Source organism: Siphateles boraxobius, unplaced genomic scaffold (genome assembly GCF_051911475.1).
Source record: "Siphateles boraxobius isolate OS27281-9 unplaced genomic scaffold, OSU_SipBor_1 35, whole genome shotgun sequence".
Classification (NCBI taxonomy): domain Eukaryota; kingdom Metazoa; phylum Chordata; class Actinopteri; order Cypriniformes; family Leuciscidae; genus Siphateles; species Siphateles boraxobius.
In genome coordinates this window covers 16,574,708-16,593,695 of record NW_027508975.1, presented here as the reverse complement: position 1 = coordinate 16,593,695, position 18,988 = coordinate 16,574,708, and the positions used below count along the sequence as shown (strand labels likewise).

General features: G+C 39.5%; 1 protein-coding gene across 48 annotated transcripts in view; it reads right to left on the bottom strand.

Moving 5' to 3' along the window:
- rims2b (regulating synaptic membrane exocytosis 2b) overlaps positions 1-18,988 on the bottom strand; it is a 240,779-nt gene that overhangs the window by 134,353 nt on the left and 87,438 nt on the right. The window contains exon 1 of one of the 48 annotated variants that reach the window (XM_077196610.1): positions 1,999-2,339. The exons of 46 other annotated variants lie outside the window; for them this stretch is intronic. In XM_077196610.1, coding sequence (XP_077052725.1) covers positions 1,999-2,060 — 62 coding nt within the window. In that variant the 5' untranslated portion in view covers positions 2,061-2,339. Of the gene's footprint in view, positions 1-1,998; positions 2,340-18,988 lie in introns of those variants that run through there. One more of the 48 variants, XM_077196619.1, reaches the window with a different exon arrangement.

Here is an 18,988-nt window from a genome sequence, read left to right as displayed (position 1 = left end):
TGTGAGAGTAGGCAGTTGGATGGGGTTTGGTGGTCCTGGGACCTGTCTGCCATAACAGACCTTTGAGCCATGGCTTTCATAGTGGTTAACATTTAGGAGCACATAGTTTGGCTCTGGCCACAATCATGAGGGGAATTATGTCACACTGAGTCTTTCTTTCTTTCTTTCTTTCTTTCTTTCTTTTTACCTACATCATGTCATGCCAGCCAGTGTCACTTACAGCAGATGCCACTACTCTCCAGCACTGTTTCAAAAAGGAGACAATGGCATGGGTGTGATTGTAAAAGTAAACATCACTTTTGTATTGCTCATACTTAAGGTTAGCGATTTAAGCAAAAACATAACCCTAAATAAACCCTAAATAAAACTTCAGTGTGGAACTCATTTCTCATTGTTTGTGTTTTAGGCACGAATGATACTTCAAAACATGTTACTTGAGCATCAGTGAAGCACCGCAGTGGGGAGTTTTTGCATGGAGAAACATTTTACTTTTATTGACACGGGCGATACATCATTAAATGATTGTGCAAAGTCAGCAGCAGTACCATATTGAGCTGTACCATATTCCAGCACTAAATGATTGCTAAATGTCTAAAATGTGACATCAACCATTGTGCCATCATATGCATGATTGCAATTTTAACCCTGTGCAAAGCTCTATGAGCTTCTCAATCAGAGCAGACCGACACAGCAGGAGAATATTTTAAAACATTCTGTACGTGTACAGTACACAATTACAACATTATAGGTAGTTTGCTTTAAAATAAAGGCCATCTTGAGCACAGATGCTAGACTGTGTACATAACACTATTCTTACACCCAGAAAAAAAACCCTCAGTATTGCACTATTTGTTTATAGAAATTCCTTACATTGGTAAAGGAATTAAAGATCCCAAATAAAATACGATTCCTCATTTCCACGGAAATAGTGCTTGGGTTGGAGTTGAATCAAATCACTAACTATGTCCCTACATATTTTAAAATACAATTCAGCTTATTTTTTGTTCATTTAGTAATGGTCATGAAGCAATTTAAATATATAACAATTCAAATGAATAGTAATATATTTACAGATGTATTTGTAAATAAATGCAATTTATTTAAAACAGGAAAAATAATGTCACTGGAGTAACTATGAAATGTTACAAAAATAGAATGGAATCTAGTCAAATAAAAACACCACATCTGGTTTTAGAACATATACAACACATTAAAACATATATTTTAAAGAAGTCTCTGAAGTTGCTGAATTTATTTGTTAAAAAATACAGTAAAAACATTTTCTATTTGAATATATTTTAAAACGTAAAATAAGGCATTTCTCCAGTCTTCAGTGTCACAAGATCATTCTAATATGCTGATTTGCTACTCAAGAAACATTTCTTATAATGAAGGTTGAAAACACTTCATATTTTTGTGGAAACCATGATTTTTCAGAATTCTTTAATGAATAGGCTATAAAGTTTAAAAAAGAGCATTTATTTGAAATAGAGATATTCTAAAACATTATAAATGTTTTACTGTGAATGAATGAATAATGAATGCATTATTTATTAATTAAAGTTTTTTTTTTAATCTTACGGACCTCAAAACCTTTGAATAGTAGTGTATATTATAACAATATACATTATAGTAATATACTATGTTTACATTCAGGGCATTGATAACTGCATGGAAAGGAACTCAACCCCATTAGGATGCTCAAAACAGCATCTTGGTGAGAGAAAAAGAGGAAGACAAATTGAATGTGTAAATTCCATATCTAAGCAAACCTCACAACGAGCATGATAAGCTTTCCTAATTGTACGGCCAGCTCTGTGTGGGCATTACTCCGGCGTTATAATTACTCGTCTCGGAACATCTGTACGCCTGTCACAAAACCGTCAACTAAGCAGCATTCAGTGAGAGCCACTCAACTGTCAGACAAACGCTGCACAGGCAAAAAAAAAAAAAAAAAAAAAAATCTTCCACGGCCGAGCGCGTCACGCATGCACGCACCTGTCAGTCAAGAGCTGCACATCTGGGCTGCGGGCGCAAGCATGTTGAGTGCGTGGCTGCATCAACCACAAATCCCTGTTTGAGCGCTGTGCACCACACCGCTACGCTGAAGGGCTGAAGAGGTCCAGCTGGGGGGAAACCAGGTCACCACTACAGAAAACACAAGCACTATTCCCGTAGTACAGCAGCTGCTAGTTTAGCACATCATCCACCCCTCCCAGCATGCCCTCACACATGGAGGCGTTATGGTCAGGCCGCACCAGAGCGAAGAGTCAATTCTAGAAAGCCGAAGTGGTCCGAGAGGTGCCGAAGGGTGCCGAGAGGCCGAACGCACGACGAGCAAAGGCTTCTGGGAGCGGAGAGCAGTGTTACCATTTAATGCTGTTATCACAGGCTGTATTTAGCTGGAGGTCAAGCACGACTTTACCCTGCAAGGAGGATTATGGTACTTAGCTGATTACTGGCTGCCTGACGGTTATTGCCTACCAATTGTACGGCTTGGGAACTCCTTCTCCGAGTGCAAGACTGGATTTCGGCATAATCATCTTCCTCTTTGCCCTGACAAACTCCAAGAACAAAGCGCCACAATATCCCAGTGAAATAAACCTCTCTCGATATGATGTATCAGCATATATAACTTGGCTGTCTCAGCATGTATATGCAGAAGGGGTGGTGGTGGGGGGGCATTTCCCTGAGCTCTGAGCAGTGTGGGCATGTTCACAAATATTCATAAATCTGGTGTGTGTGTGTTGAAGAAGACACAACAGTCCAGTCTCTTTCTCAAGCAGACAGATTAACTCAGGGCCTTGTAAGCATGTGTGCACAAATTCATCTATGTGACAGTGAGAACATAGCGCCACCTACAGTCAGTGAAACATAATACACTTTAGCTGATTGGTGTTAATTAAGTGGGTGTACTACAATTATATAAACAATAAGTGTATATTTTTATGTTCAAATTAGTTTTATGAGGGTTTTGTAATAGCCCATGCAGATATCTACAAAACAAGTATAGTATCTACAAAAAAAAGTATAGTAAGGAATGTTGGGCTTCACGATTTGAGGGAAAAATCGAATTGCGATTTTTCTGTTAAAAATTGCAATTGAGAATTTAAAATGTGATAAAAAAAATAATCCCGGTTTGCAGTTCATGTTTGTTGGGCTGCACAATTTGGCCAAAATGTTGTGATTGTATATCAGTATGACTGTATAATAATAATAATATAATATATTATATAAAAATAACTATATAAAAACAAAATAAGAAATATTAATATTGTAATATTTCATAGTACAATAAAACAAAACCGCAGGGAGCTTAAATCTCTTTTGTTAATAATCACTTCTCACTACGGTAGATGGTTGGTGTACATGTATGCTGTGTATGCTGCGACTCAAACTCAGAACTGCTGCTCACGTGTAAATGAGCTCAGTGCCGTGCTTTTCTCTGAAACACACAGCACATACATTTATCTTTAATAAAAATGCAGCCTTCGTGATTTGATAATCGCACTAAGCCATATCGTGATTTCGGATTTATTTTTGATTTACCATGAAGCCCTACTGGAATTGTATTCATAACCAAAATTATTTTTTAAAGATTTTAATAACTTCAGGTTGTGTTAACAGTTCTTTAACACCTGCATTTATCTGCCAATGGGAATGGAGCACTGTACTAAACACTGAATCTACAGTGCCACTGCAGACGAAATTATATTTTAGCTTGCGGTTTAAATTCAATGTGAAAATATTAATATTGCATTGCAGGCAGCAAAGAGAGTGAGAATGACTCTCAGAGCCGATCCTGACCTCCCTGGGGCCCTAAGCTATATTTTGTTAAGGGGCCCTCCTACCTGGCCCATGTAAACCATTTTCCAGTGCCACATAGTTGCACCTGACACCCCAGTGCTCCCACTCTTTGACTAGTACTAATGAAAATGTAATTCCTGATATCAGAAATAGACATTGCTACTAGAAAAAGTACATTCTTAATATCAAGAATTCACATTTTAAATAGTACAAATGTAATAATTGATCGCAAAAATGCATCGTGTGAATGAAAAAGCTAAAATGGCTTGTCATAGCATGCGACTGTGTTTTAAATGATAAAAGCAATACTTGATATTTGATGGTTATTATTTACTGAGAGATGTGCATCCATATTGACCAGTTGGCTATGTCCAGCCAATCAACATTTTAAATGCAATATAGCCTATAAATCAAAAGTCAATGTCAATACATTGCTTTCCATCTTGCTTTATTGCAGAGTAAACTAAACTGACTTGGAGACTAGATAATCATTGTCTTGTTTTAAAGGTATGTCCGCCTATAATGAGGAGTGTCATGTCATCACGCCCATATTGTACTGGTCCCCACCGTCTATGGTCCCCACAGATGTTTTGCTGGAAAGTGCGCGTTTCATTTTGTGCACCCACATATGAACGCATGTTAACGAGTTATGCGGTTATCTTTTCCGAGCTGCAGTTTATAAACAAACACTGTTGCCCTTTGTCGTTTATCAAACGTAATAATTAGTTGTATGTATTCCACTCTCACTTTTTTTGTCAGGAACAAAGTCACAGAACACAGCCCTCAAGGCCCTGGAAGTGGCCAGTGTTTTAAGCAAAACACAGAAAGACCACAATATGCACTGCCCAGCTGGGTTAGCAAGACAGACAGACTAGAGATAGATGCACATCAACTTAACTTTACTGTTCTTTGCTGACAACAAACTTGGAGAGGAGAGAATACAAGTCTACTTGATTGCTGTTCCTGCAATTCACTCTCATGGTGTTTTTTTCTCTCTTTTCGTGACCAGAAGGATGTAGTTCCGCTTAATTTTCTCATCGATATTGTAAACTTTGATTGACGGGTTTTGAAACGAGGGGGAGGTGGGGCATTGAGTAATTTGCGGGGCCCTACACAATTTGCGTAGTGTGCGTATAGAGCTGATCGGCTCTGATGACTCTTATGACCATAGTCTTTTTTCCAATTCATCAAAAGTCATTGAGTGTGATTACTGAATTAATTACTTGCTTACTGAATAACAAGTCAGATCACTTTCAGTCATGTCTGACTGTTCCTGTGTTATGCAGTAGGCCTATTTAAGGTTTCTGAGGCTTTAAACAGTGTAATCATTGTATTTTGAAATGCTACATGTATGTATTTTTAATGTTTTTATTTACTATGTAGCTGGACATAATATATACCTAAAGTTAAGACAGCATTTACGCCAACCACTGTAATATTAAAATCTGTGTAAACACACCTTGCCAGCACAGCAATGCCCTAGAAACCACATATAACATCCTAAGCAACTGCACATTGCTTAGGGAGAGAGGGAGAGAGGGAGAGAGGGAGAGAGAGAGAGAGAGAGAGAGAGAGAGAGAGAGAGAGAGAGAGAGAGAGAGAGAGAGAGAGAGAGAGAGAGAGAGAGAGAGAGAGAGAAATTAGAAGCAAGCAGAATACACGCGCAGGAAATAAATTGGAAACCACCTACATCCTGCCTTCAGTCTTCAGTGTCAGATAATCCTTCTGAAATCATTTTGTTATGCCGATCTGAGACATGTCTTAATATTATCCATGTTGAAAACAGCTTCTTCAGTTTTATGTAGAATCCGGGATTCATTACCATTTAAAAGGATTTTATAAAATCAATACTTTTATGTAGCAAGGACACATTAAAATGATCAAAAGTGACAAACAAGACATTTATAATGCTACAAAATATTTCTATTTCAAAAAAATTGCTGTTCTTTTGAACTTTTCATTCATCAAATAATTCTAAAAAATCATCACTGTTTTCACAAAAAAGATTGAAGCAGCACAACTGCTTGTATTCAACATTGATAATACAATTTTCTTTTTTATTTATCAAATCAGTATGTTAGAATGATTTCTGAAGGATCATGTAACACTGAAGATTAGAGTAATGGCTGCTAAAAATTCAGCTTTGTTTCCTTTGACAGGAATGATTTACATTTTAAAATATGTTAACATAGAAATAATATTCCATAATTTCACTGTTTTTACTATATTTTTGATCAAATAAATGCAGCCTTGGTGAGCATAAGAGACTTCTTTCAAATACATAAAAAAAACTGTTGACCAGTAGTGTATAGAATGAAATTTCCAGAAATAAGAAATAAAATGATAAATATCCAGATTTGTCTAATATTAAATAATCTTAGTCACCTTAAGGCCCTCTAGTGGGCCCTGGTCCCCTGGTTGAGAACCACTGCACAAGCGAGAAATTAAACACTGCACCTTCTCAACTGATGTTGCTAACCTAGTAGAAAGGACAGATGGTATAAATCAAATCCGCCCAGTACATTGATTTCAGCAGAGCATTCGTGTTGTGATCAGCCCGTTGGACCCTCCACACAGTGATCAGACAGCAGCTGAGATCACAGTCTCTCACCAAGGGGGATCCGTCTGACCTGCTTCCATGTAAAAGCTCCAAGACTGCCTTATTAGCATCTCAAGACACACACACACAGCACACACACACACACAAACACACACACACCCACTGTAAGTAGGGCATACCCCAGTAGAGCGGGACACACTCCATAAAAGAGGGGTAGAAAATTCAGGGAAGAGAATCAACCACAACAGTGAGGTAAATAGACCTTCCAATAATAAATCAGGGCGCAAGTATGAAAAATACATATTCGATACATAAACCTTAAGAGGTACACGAATGATGCATTAAAATACCATGGTCTCACAGTTTTTTAGACGGTACCATAGTCATATCATGGTTTTTAGACATGTACTGTACCATGGATATACAATAGTAAATAATAATTCAGTATCATGGTATTTTTTCAAGGTAAATAGTGCCATTCATTACCATACGTCACTTTACCATTATAGCGTACAAAAGTGCATTAAACAGAAGTTGCAATTGTCTTTTCTTCCCTATTGTGACGTACATCCAAGTTTCTTGAACAAGAAAAAATTAAGTGCGGGACTTGATCTCGTCCATTGGGAATCGATGGGATCATTAAGTCATGTCATGTGAATGACAGTTTGTTCCGCCCTCACGCCAGTAAACACGTCATCAGAGAAGAGAAAAGATGTCATCACAAGAGGGAGGGGAAGCTATTTTGATAAAAGATTACAAGGGAACATGAATTTAAAACAATAATGATTATAACAACAATAATTTATAACAAATATTGCAATATTCCATTAAAAAAAAAAAACAAGAATTGTCAATTATGATTTTATGTTGACTTCAAAAGCAAAGCAGGGCCATCAAATTAGATTTAAAAAAATCAGATAGTCTGTGTCTTAATATGATTTACATTTAATGTTTTTTTTTTGGTAGTATTTAATGTATTATATTTTAATCATAAAAGCAACTGGCATTTGACCATGCAAAATTCATTGCCACAATGTTAAAGCAGTTGCCAGGATGTTGTTATGTGGTTCCTAAGGTGAATTCTTAGCGTGTTGCTATGCACTTGCTATGGTTTTCTGGGTAGTTGCTTGGGCATTGCTTGATGGTTGCTATGATGTTAAGAGTGATTGTTAGGCATTGCTAGGTGGTTACTACTAGTGTGTTCTGAGTGCTAAGGTGGTAGGGTGGATACTAGGGTGCACTGAATGGTTCCCAGTGTGTAATTTTAGCATTTTAGTATGTGGATGCTAAGGTGTTAGGGTGGTTGGTAGGGTGCTCTGGGTGGATGCTGACATGTTAGGGTGGTTGCTAGAGTGTTGCTAAGTGGTTGTTAGGATGATCTGGGTGGTTGCTAGTGCTAGTGATTATTAGCATGTTGCAATGTGGTTAGGGTTTTAATTAGTGTTGAAATGTGAATGCTAATGTGTCAGGGTGGTTCCATAGGGGTTTGCTACATTTGGTCCAAGTTACTGGGCGTCTCTACGTAGGGTAATGGGTTAGTTCAAATTATGAACCCTGAGTATGATCAATAGTGATGCTTGCCTTAGCAAATGCCACTATTATATTTCACTCTTAAATCATAGCTGACTGCACTGAACTGTTATAATAAGCTTAACCATTAGTTAGATAACAGAATGCTATAGACCTGTCCTTTAACCCCCCACATCCAAGCAACACCAATATCCAGAGACAATACCACTAAAGAAACGCAACTCTGCGCTAAGTACAGCGTGCCAGACATGAGTCATTCTTCAGAAGGCAGTAGCGGAATGCTCCAGAACGTTGGTGCAGTACTCTGAATCTATTAGTATGCTCGTTGTGTTCCAAATATGCACTGATTTTAATTACCTACTCTTCTGATTCAGCGTACATCACTCAAGCACTGCACTTCTGATAAAGTAATGCCGTTTACTGGAGTCCAAAACACTTGTCAACTTCCTCTCTTTCCAATGGATTGAATGGTTTAAAAAAATAGTTTTCAAACAAAACAATATATAGTATATTCTGTAATTTTCTTTATTCATTTTATTTCATCTTTGGAGTATCAAAATGGGGTTTTATGCACTTCTTTCAATTGTCTTGATTTTTTAAAAAGAAATGTATACTTTGATTGCTGAAAAATGGCTGCTGAAAATAGAATGGAATAGAAATCAGATCTTTTAAATTGTAATAATTTTTCACAATATTATTGTTTTACTGTATTTTTGATCAAATTAATTCAGCCTTGGTAAGAGACTTCAATCAAAAACTTTTTAAAATCTTACCAAACTCAAAATATTTGAACAGTGGTGTACAATGAACAGGAACTGAAGCTTTCAAACTTTCAGACTTATGTGCTATATTCTACGTGTGTGCTATATACGCAAGTCTTCTCACAGCATGAAATAGCTCTGTGTGAGGAACAGAGCAAAATTTGCTATTAATTAACACTTTTGAGACAGATTGTTTCAATAAATAGTTTGATCCAGTTCACAAAATCATCTGAATGATTCTTTTGTGAATCAAACTGATGAATGTAACTATTTTGACTTCAAATTCAGTCTGTTCCTCAAACAAAGCTTGCATAAATTCAGAAGATTTGGAACACGAGCGATACTTTTATGAAGTTTTTGATGTTGGAAGCTTAATTGCATGAAAAATAGTGGCCACCAACACATCATTCTGAATTTCTCTTTTGGTGTGAAGAAAAAGAAAGTCATTAGACAAAAAGTAGGGTGAGTAAATCATGTTAGTATTTTCATTTTTGAGACAACTTTTCCTTTATTTGCACTTTCTTTCTTGTAAAGATCACTCTTTAACTAATGGGCACTCCAGTGTGGTGGGATTTGAAACACTTAGTCCAGCGCTGCACAGACAGTCTCTATTTTGGGCCTGGACAGGCAGGTCATGGGGCCGTAGAGTGCCTTGCAGGCTGCTGAATAAATAATTTGTTCCTTTATATAGTGGGTGAAGTGGATGCCAGTTGAGTCGGCAGCCTTTAAAAGAGGATGCGAGCGAGAGTATAATTGAACACACATTGGTTCCTCTGACGCATGCGATGCAGCACAGCGCAACGAGAGATGTGGGTGAGCGGCGCAGTCAGAAGGGAGACTTTCTCGTCTCATTTTAAATTAAAACATATTTTCTCTCTCTTCTCTCTTAGATAAACACTGCCCTATTCATCCACTCCTGTCGAGCCCTTTCTAGCACTTTCAATCAGATTTCACACAAAAGAAAAATGTAGTGCGGCGCACAATGGCTGAAGTGTAGAAAATTGCAGTGGCTCTGAGAGCAGAGAGCTAAAAATGCGTTGGCGACCAGCTCGGAGCTAAGTATCACTGTTATTTCTATAGCAAAGTTTGTTTCTCAAGGGCAGAAGTGATGAATATTTCTCTGCGTTTTATCAAAGGCAGAGAGATGTCATGTTGTTGTCAGTGACGGAGAGGATGGGAGCTCTGAGGGGGATGAAACGGCTGTGGGTTTGGGAAATGACACTCTACAGTGTGGCAAGAAGTGTTGTGAGCAGACTTTTCGCGTGGAGTCAAGACAGTCCTCAAAAATGCCAGGGACATAGAGATGCACTGATACTGTGATCATGTTCTGTAAAACGCTCCAGCATGTAGAATATATGCAACATTCATTGCAAAAACACTGATGCAGAGCTAGATATTTCCAGATTCATTTGATATATTTTTAAAGAAATTAATACTTTTATTCAGCAAGGATGCATTAAATTGATCAAAAGTGACAGTAAAGACTTTTAAATTGTAACCCCCCAAAAGTACATATTTTAAATAAATGCTGTTCTTTTCAATGTTTAGATTCATTAAAGGGACTACAGGTATGTGTAGTTTTTTAGGTATTTTAATATCTAAAATCAATATTTTTATTCATAAATATGTCCTCAATGGTGTACAAATACCTCTGCCAATTATCTGACTTATCCTCGTAAATGAAGAATTTATATACATGTGACGGGAGGTCCACGGAGGCTTCCATGTAGTTCCGCCATCTTGAAAAACTATAATAGCAGAGAGGGTCAAAAAGTACTAGGCAAACGTGTTTTCGTTCAGAGCCAGCGTCACGTAACTGAAACCACCAGAAACGGAGGAGCAGAGCAGTGAGAGGCGCTTGTCACTGCCCCGGCAAGTTTAAAAGGCTGCATTGCACTGTTATTATTCATACTGTAACATTTGTTTGTTCAGTGTGTCAAGTTGCAGTTTGTTTGAAATGACAAACCTGTTCACCCGAAGGAAAACTCGACGAAGGGCTATTAGAAGATATCCTCTCATAGCTTTTTGGTACATAACAGCTACCGTAGATGCAACACGCATTTGAAAAAGCGAGGCACTGGAGAGCACAATTCGTTTGAATGCAAAATACAATTTCACCGCTAGATGGGAGAAATTCCTACACAATGTCCCTTTAAAGAATCATACTTTTTTTTTTACCATGGTTTCCATAAACATACTAAGCAGCTGTTTTCAACATTGATAATATTAAGAAATGTTTTTTAAGCAGTAAGGCACATATTAGAATGATTTCTGAAGGATCATGTGACACTGAAGACTGGAGTAATGATGCTGAAAATTCAGCTTTGACATCACAGGAATGAACTACATTTAATTATATATACAAATATAAAACAGTTCTTTTAAATTGTAATTATATATTACTGTTCTTACTTTTTTATATCATAAGATTGCATACCATAAAATTGGTGAGCATAAGAGGCTTCTTTCAAAAACATTGAAAAATCTTTATACAGATTTGTGTCCCATTATACAATTGTTTTTTTAATATCTACTTTTATGTTCCACAGAAGATAGTCATAACAAGTTTTAAACAACATGAGGGTCAGTAAATTATGACAGAAATTTTTTGATTAACTACTATTTTAATAAAAATAAACATGCTACCTTCAATACTTACATAAAATTAGTTTTACTTAAAACAGTTATGAAATGTGTTGCATAATTATTTATTTTAGGAAGTACTTTCTGAATTGGACTTTTTAATCATAAAACATTAATACATTTTCAAATATGTAACATGCATTACTTTATTCAATTACCCGATAAATAAACTGAATACCACTCCCTTCGTCATAAAAAAAGTAATTCATATGAAAATGAATGTCTCCATGTCAAATGAGCAACAGATTTAGATTTAGATTCAGCTGTCTATGCTGTAAGCAATGTCTTTCCAGGGTTTCCTTCTTAGTCACTGTATTGTGTTATTGGAGGACTATTTCATTAGACATGTTGATATCTTTATATTCTGTTTTGTTCATATTTTGTAACCTGTTCCGATTTTTCTATTCTCTATGACGTTTTTTGAACAATTACATCACAGTATTTGCAGTGGAACAACCAAATAAGGACATCGACTCCCGGAACAATACTTCGAGCAATCCGCCATTTTTATTTCTCGCTGCGATTTTGAAGTCCAAGCTCAAGGATGCAGAAGTTACGAGAGGGTAAGTCAAAATGTTCGGATGTTGGATGTAGTTACCCACACGCTTCATTACACCGTCTCCCAGCATCAGAACCTCTTTGAAGTGCCTGGTTGAGTTTTATTTTTTGCTTAATGTAAAACAGAAATATCCAGACCCCTGGATTCTGTTCCATTTTATTGTGCTCTCAAGGGTTTTTTGAACCAAGAACACAAGCTGTGTGAATGACTCCTTACCAAGAGCAGTAGTAAATGTTGTTTGGTGAGTCGCGTTACCTGTAGTAGCAGCTGGGACTCATTTCGATGGCCAAAAACATGAAGGTGGGATGTCAAAGCTTATGTTCGACACCAATGAGACCAGCAGCTCTACATGTATCTTGGCTTGCTCGTCTTCTTCCCGGCAGTGTGTAGACGCTACTTGGCATATTTCTTCTTCGCCGTTACGCATGTGTGCTCGGCAAGACTGTTTTGTGTTTGAGCGCCCCCAAGTTGTGTTTACTGTAACTTCAGAAGCTCCAGACACGTGAGCAAAAGCGCCAATCTCATTGGTCGGATAGTTTTTGACGAGGCGGCGCGTCAAACAAAAAAAAAAGGAACCTGAGGCGTTTTTTTAAAATATTACGCTTTTACGCGTTTTTTGCGTCGGTGTGCACACTCACATTGGCGCCCTTTGTTTAATCACGAGGCGTTAAATGTCGGCGAATATCATGCGCGAAATTCGTCACGATGTGAACGGGCCTTTACACTGGTCCTTCACAAAAGCAAGCAAAATTTATCCTCAACTGATCCCCCATCTCATGCATTTCATCACTTACTTTACCCCATGTTCTTGAAATAAATTGAAAATCCCCCAAAATAAATTTAAACCTGAAAAACTCTATCTTCCAAAAATAAAAAGGTATTCTAGGTAGTTGGCTAAATATGATGATATTAGACGCACAATGCTGTTAATCTCCCAATCAATGATCTTAATAGGACAAATATCCTGCCAGCTAAATGGCATCATTTAAATTTAACCTCAGTTTAAGGATCAATAAACCATCTCCAAACTCCAACCCTTGATTTATCTTCACCTTGTCTATTACATCTGCCCTGACCTTATTAGTGCTGCTTGATAAGGCAACGCTCACTATTGTTATTGCTATAACTCACCCCACAAAATTTTGAAATGAATGATCCCTCAAATCATGTGGCTCATTGAGGAAAGTTAAGCTATTACTTTTCTAAGTGACTTATTTTCCTGGTAGGCAGCAAAATAAATTAGCGGGAAAATCCCATAAGCTTAGCTATGTTTCCATTCATGTATTTTTATGTGAACTTTGAGATATAGCATTAAGAACACTGGATGAAAAAGCCAACTTGCGGATAAAATCTTAAAAATTGCCTAAAGAACTTATGCATATGCAATTAAGGTGGATATTTTTATTATTCGCTAAGAAACATGACCATTACACACTATCTAAAATGTAATATTAATATTAAATTAAAATGTCTTCAGGCAAAATCTGTGATCAAAACGATTTGGTATAATTACCTTCCTGAACTGTCTCACACGATTGGATTCCCAAATATCAGGTATCTGACTCTGAATGCAGAATAACAGTGTTTTATTGTGTTTCATCTTCACACTCTGAGGGTCAAGTAATTTATTATGTAGGAAAAAAGTCACAAGCTTCCCTGATTGAATCAACTTTTAATTTTTTAATGCTGATATTTTGTGCCTGTTTTCCAGTAAGCGAAGATTTTGTGTTCCCTTTCGAAAGGGAACTTGAATTGCGTCGAATGCCACTTTGGGGAACGCTTCAGGCGTGACAGGTGTCTGAAACCGCAATCGAATCACGGCAATCCTATTGACCTGCGACAGCCCATGATGTCATCATTGTGCGACCAAGAAGTATAAAAGGGGTTCCTTGCAAACATGACATTCATCTTTTCATCTTCAGGGACTGTTCTGTTTATAAATGCTGAAGGATTACAGTAAGAGAAATTTAAAAATGAAGCGCACGGGGAAGACTGATTGTTTTCAGAAGTGTGCTGACCTGTGCCCAAGATATTTGACGCCGAGTGACTAGTGTTGTCACGATACCAAAATTATCGTTTCAATACCGATACGAAGTCAAGAATTGCGATTTCGATACTTTTTCGATACTTTTTCTGAAAAGGGAGAAACACTCTCAAATATCATTGCTGTGCTTTATTTTAAAACCGGGACAACATTCTAATCATATAACACACTAGTGTTGTCAAGATACCAACATTATGACTTCGATACGATACCAGACTAATATACCTTGACACCATGGGGAAAAAAAACAAAAACAGTAAAAGTAACTGAAAAATATGACAGAACTTACAATTCATTGTTTTACAAATTAATTCAAAAAAACTTTGTTCCTTCCCTGCTTTTTGACCATTCCCTCCCCTTTATTAAATAAAATAATAATTATTAGCAAGTGCCAGTGTGTATACGTCCTTACAAAGATGTTTGCAACATTGATATTATTATCAATCATTAACATTTGCTAACCTTTCACAATTCTGAACAGGTTGGGATGACCAAAATCTTATTTCATGAAACGAGTTATTTAATATTTTTTTAAATGTAATTTTATAATTACAATATAGATATTTAATTTAAATTGTATCTTTGTTATTAAAAATACAAACAATATGACAAATACTATAAGAGACAAATAAAATAAACAGTGCTTCATTTATTTTTTTGAATGCTACTGTTAAATAGATCTAGTACTGTAGTTGAAAAAATAAAGTATTCACTCTACAAATTAATTATAGACTGATTCTTAATAAATATATCAATTTATTCAGTCAAGCATTTGGTGATTGTCTATTTTCAGTTGTTTCATTAACATTAATTACACATAATATTGGGCTGCTGGTCCGGCCCTTTAAGACCTGCACGCAGGCTACCCAATGGAACACATACGATTTATTTTTACAAACGGTTTATATTCCCTTAAGACATACCCAACTGCGTTTACATAAATTTTTACATGCACATTTTTTACCTAGAATTTTGATTATTCAATCCAAATAATCCACGAGAGAGAACTGAAGTCGCAATCGCATGCTGTGTGAAAGACGTGTGCGCGCGCTTCAGCCCGGCAGCGCGAGCACGTCCCGTGCTTTATTTTCTCATGCTCGCATGTTTCACTGTGCGTATATATTTTACTGTTCTGCTTCCGTTGTTTAGTGAATGAAAACAGTGGAAGCAGAGCTCTGCACACACATCATGACTCCAGCTGTCACACATCGACGCAAATTAAAGAAATACTGCTCTCATTATTTAGAGTGCTGTCACTCTTAAAGTACTGGTACTAATAAAATTTAATATCGTACCGATTTTAATAGCTGGGTATTGCGATACCTTTCTGGTACCGGTGTATCGTGCAACACTACGGGTGACACACATGAACTGTGCGTTTTCTGTCTGGGTGACTAGCACGCACAGGCGGTTCTCCAGGGAGCCGCCTGTGCGAACTGTGAGTGTTTTTCTTTGAGAATGCTCCGCTCTCGTCTGGCCCTCTTCTCGAGTGAGGAGGGCTCAGCATCTGGACCTCGTGGTTCAGGTCCCGCTCGTGCTGAGGGCGGCGGCAACTTGCATCATGGGGTTCCCAGAAAGACCTCGCCGATGGCCTTGAGAGAGGTGTAAACCTCTCAGACAATTCGCCGGCTGACAAGTGTGAGTTGCAGGTGGATGAGGAAGACTATTCTCATACTGTTCTCCTAAAGCGAGTGCTCTTCAGGACGAGCAGGAGATGGCTGATGAGGGTGATAATCAGGTAGATCCTTAACCCTCTCAGCCACCCTGCCCCGTGTATGCTGAGCTGGTAGATGTTATGGAAAGCGCTGCTGGCCAGCTGCAGCTGCCGTGCCGGCACGTTAGGGGAGAGGCCGCTAGCGGTAGGCTTGACGATCGGTTTCTCCCCGCCCATAGACCACCAGCTCAGATGAGCCTTCTATTCCTTCCTGATCATCACACGGAGATCAAATGGGCATGGAATAACTCATTATCTGCCTGGACCCACCAACATTAGCAGGCTAGTTTCTCTGATGTTGAGGGGATCGGAGAGCATGGGTATGTGACAGTGCCACCTATTGACGAGACAATCTCGTGTCTGGGTGGGCGTCGACACTGAGAGCTCACACCCTAACATCCAAACCGCTGAAGACTACAGCATGTTTGAATGGCAGAGCATACACGGCAGTGGGTCAGGCCGGTACTACCCTGCACACCATGGTGGTGTTGCAGGCCTACCAGGCCGACCTGCTGGGGGATCTCGACCAGGGGGCAGAGATGTCCCCTGAGGCGGTTGCTGAGCTGCGTCGCACCACAGATCTTGCTCTAGTGGCCACTAAACATACTGCCGCCGCGATCGGTCGGTCGATGGCGGCGATGGTGGCCACGGAGAGGCATCTGTGGTTAAACCTGGCTGACATCGGGGAGAAAGAAAAGGCCTTTCTTCTCGACTCACCGGTTTTGCCCTCTGAACTTATTGGCACCTCTGTGGATGCGGTGGTTGTAAAGTTCAGTGAGACAAAGGCGCGCTCAGCTGCTTTCAGGACTTGTATACCACTGAGATCCAGATCCACGCCCAGACAGGCGTGAGGGCCTGGCCCTTCACGGTCCAAGGACCGTAGACAGGGCCAGAGAGCCAGTGTCCCCTCAATGGCGGAGCAGGTCGCAGAAGAGGCACGACTCCTGCAAGAAGAATGATCTGAGGGAGGTGATCCAGCACAAACGCATGCAACGTCTGTAATGGATCATCTCCCCGGAGGATGCGTTACATCTCAGCCCTCTCCTCTCTTCCCGACTCCCCAGGCATTTCTTACATCAGGCCTGGGGCTGGGCCCATGATGAGAACGATGTTCTTCTGGCCCACCTCGGCTTGGTTAGTGAGAGCGCCTCTTTCAGGCATGTAAAGTGGAAGACCCCATGTTCATAGAGTACCATCTGGTGAGTCTTCACTCCGCACGCCGCAGGTGAGCTAAGTGGTCTTCTCTAAGAAACAATTTTTTTGTGTGCAACTAACACTAAAATGTATTTCTCTACAGACCTTTTGTACACTGTGTAGAGTTATGGGGTCATGTTGTTGTACATTAAGGTAAGGTAAGGTAAACTTGGATATTAGAGCCCTGAAGTTCCCCTGTTAGGTGGTTAGACTTATATGGCTGTCTTTAGTGATCATGTGATGGCTTCTTTTTTGTGTATTCTCGGGGTGTACCACCCCTCATTCTAGTTGTACAGAACTAGGTTAACAGCTTAGGCTTCCTCTCATGATGAGAGCTTTTTGAGGCCGCCGCTCATTCACATAAATGGAATGTTAGTGGAGCGCTAAGTGGCAGAACGTCATTCTAGTAAGACTGGAAGTGTTTTATGCTGCTGCTTGTTTTATTTCTGAGACAAATCTGTGCTAGCCCTTGGGCTATTAGCCACCTCGGGGTAGAGTAGTTTGTCTCCTCCCAAAGAAAAAAAAAGTTTTTTTTGGTTTTGGAGTGTAGACTGACACTGGAGCTTCAGATAGATATTATGTCCAGCCCACGGGGTCGTCTGACATTGTTTGGTCCTCAGTACATCGCTCCCCTGAGCTCTGTTTGAATTTTCATACAGGATAAGCGTTTTTTGCAGCCCTCATATGAGACATCTCTGTCTTGAGGCTGTGGCTTCTCCGAGCCCTCAGGCAGATCTATGCTTACAGGCTGGCCAGGCTCACCAGGGCCGCCATAGTAGCTGGCCTAGGATATACTAGAGATACTGGAGGTGTTCTGCTAAAGCATTTCTGCCTCTGGCCACTATGTGAATGTAGGCTTTTTAAGCATCCCTAAATGACAGCCTCCTCCCATGGTGGGAGTCATTCGGCCAAGGCCCGCACCATTCTCTGCATTCGGGGGTGAGAAAAATTATGCAGGTTGGTGCAGAGGCATGAGTAGTAAAGACCTAGGGTTAGGTCTTCAATAAGGCCTTCCAGGTACAATAGGTCTTTTTTGAGCAGGGTTTAGGCCGTCTTTCGCCTCACGAAGAGACTGGTTTATTGTTTGCCTGACCCCGCCATGCAGAACTAGTATATGGACCCAGGCCACCAGAATAGGCTCCACTCAGCTCACTGAGCTATCTACTCGAGCGATGGGTTAATAATAATAATAATAATAATAATAATAATAATACGTTTTATATATATCGCCTTTCCAGTGCTCAAGAACGCTTTACAATGAACACGCAACAATAATGGCAATGGACAGTGATAACATACAAAACAACAGTAGGTAGATGAGAGTAAAAGTACAGTAAATGAGAATTATGTAGACAGGGCAGCAAACAGCAGAATACAATCAGACACAACGAAATGTAGTACAACTAAAGAATGGTGACATTCAGAAAATAAGTGAGTTTTGAGCATAGTTTTAAATTCAGAAATAGTGTTAACACAACAGAGTGATCGGGGGGAGAGTTCCATAGTTTGGGTGCAACACCACTGAATGATCTGCCCCCGACTGAAGCTATGCGATGCCGAGGGACAACGAGAAGGCTAGAGTCAGAGGATCGTAGAGAGCGAGTCGGCGTGTAGGGGTGGAGCAGGTTATAGAGATAGGGAGCCAAGCTGTGCAGAGATTTAAAAGTGAGCAGGAGGATTTTGAATTTAATACGATGAGCCACTGGAAGCCATTGAAGATCGTACAAAATTCGGGTTGTAGGTGGGTGGCTTGCAATCAAGCCCCATTTACCTAGGCTGTGTGCAGATAAGGTTCTGTTACCCCTAGAGCCACTGGTAGGCCCGAACCCTGTTGAATCTCGGGGTTAGGTGGTGGTACTCCCCTGTTGATACAGGGTAGGTAGTGAGTACCCCACTCTCATTTCTGTATTATTCTACCTCGCACCACTATAGCTCGGGTCAAGTGGTAAGTTCTGACCTTCACTTCCTTTTTTGGGTTTCGAAGTACACTCCCATGAAGCCAGAGCATTGGTATGATCTGACGCCCATGCGTACAGATGGTTGGCCCCTGATTCTGGGGCCTCCATTGAGGCAGAGTGGCGTATGTTTTACTCTCCTTACTTAACCCTCTAGACGCCACGGTCGAGTTTACTCGACAAGATCGCGCACTGAATAAAACGGCCGATTTTTTTCAAAT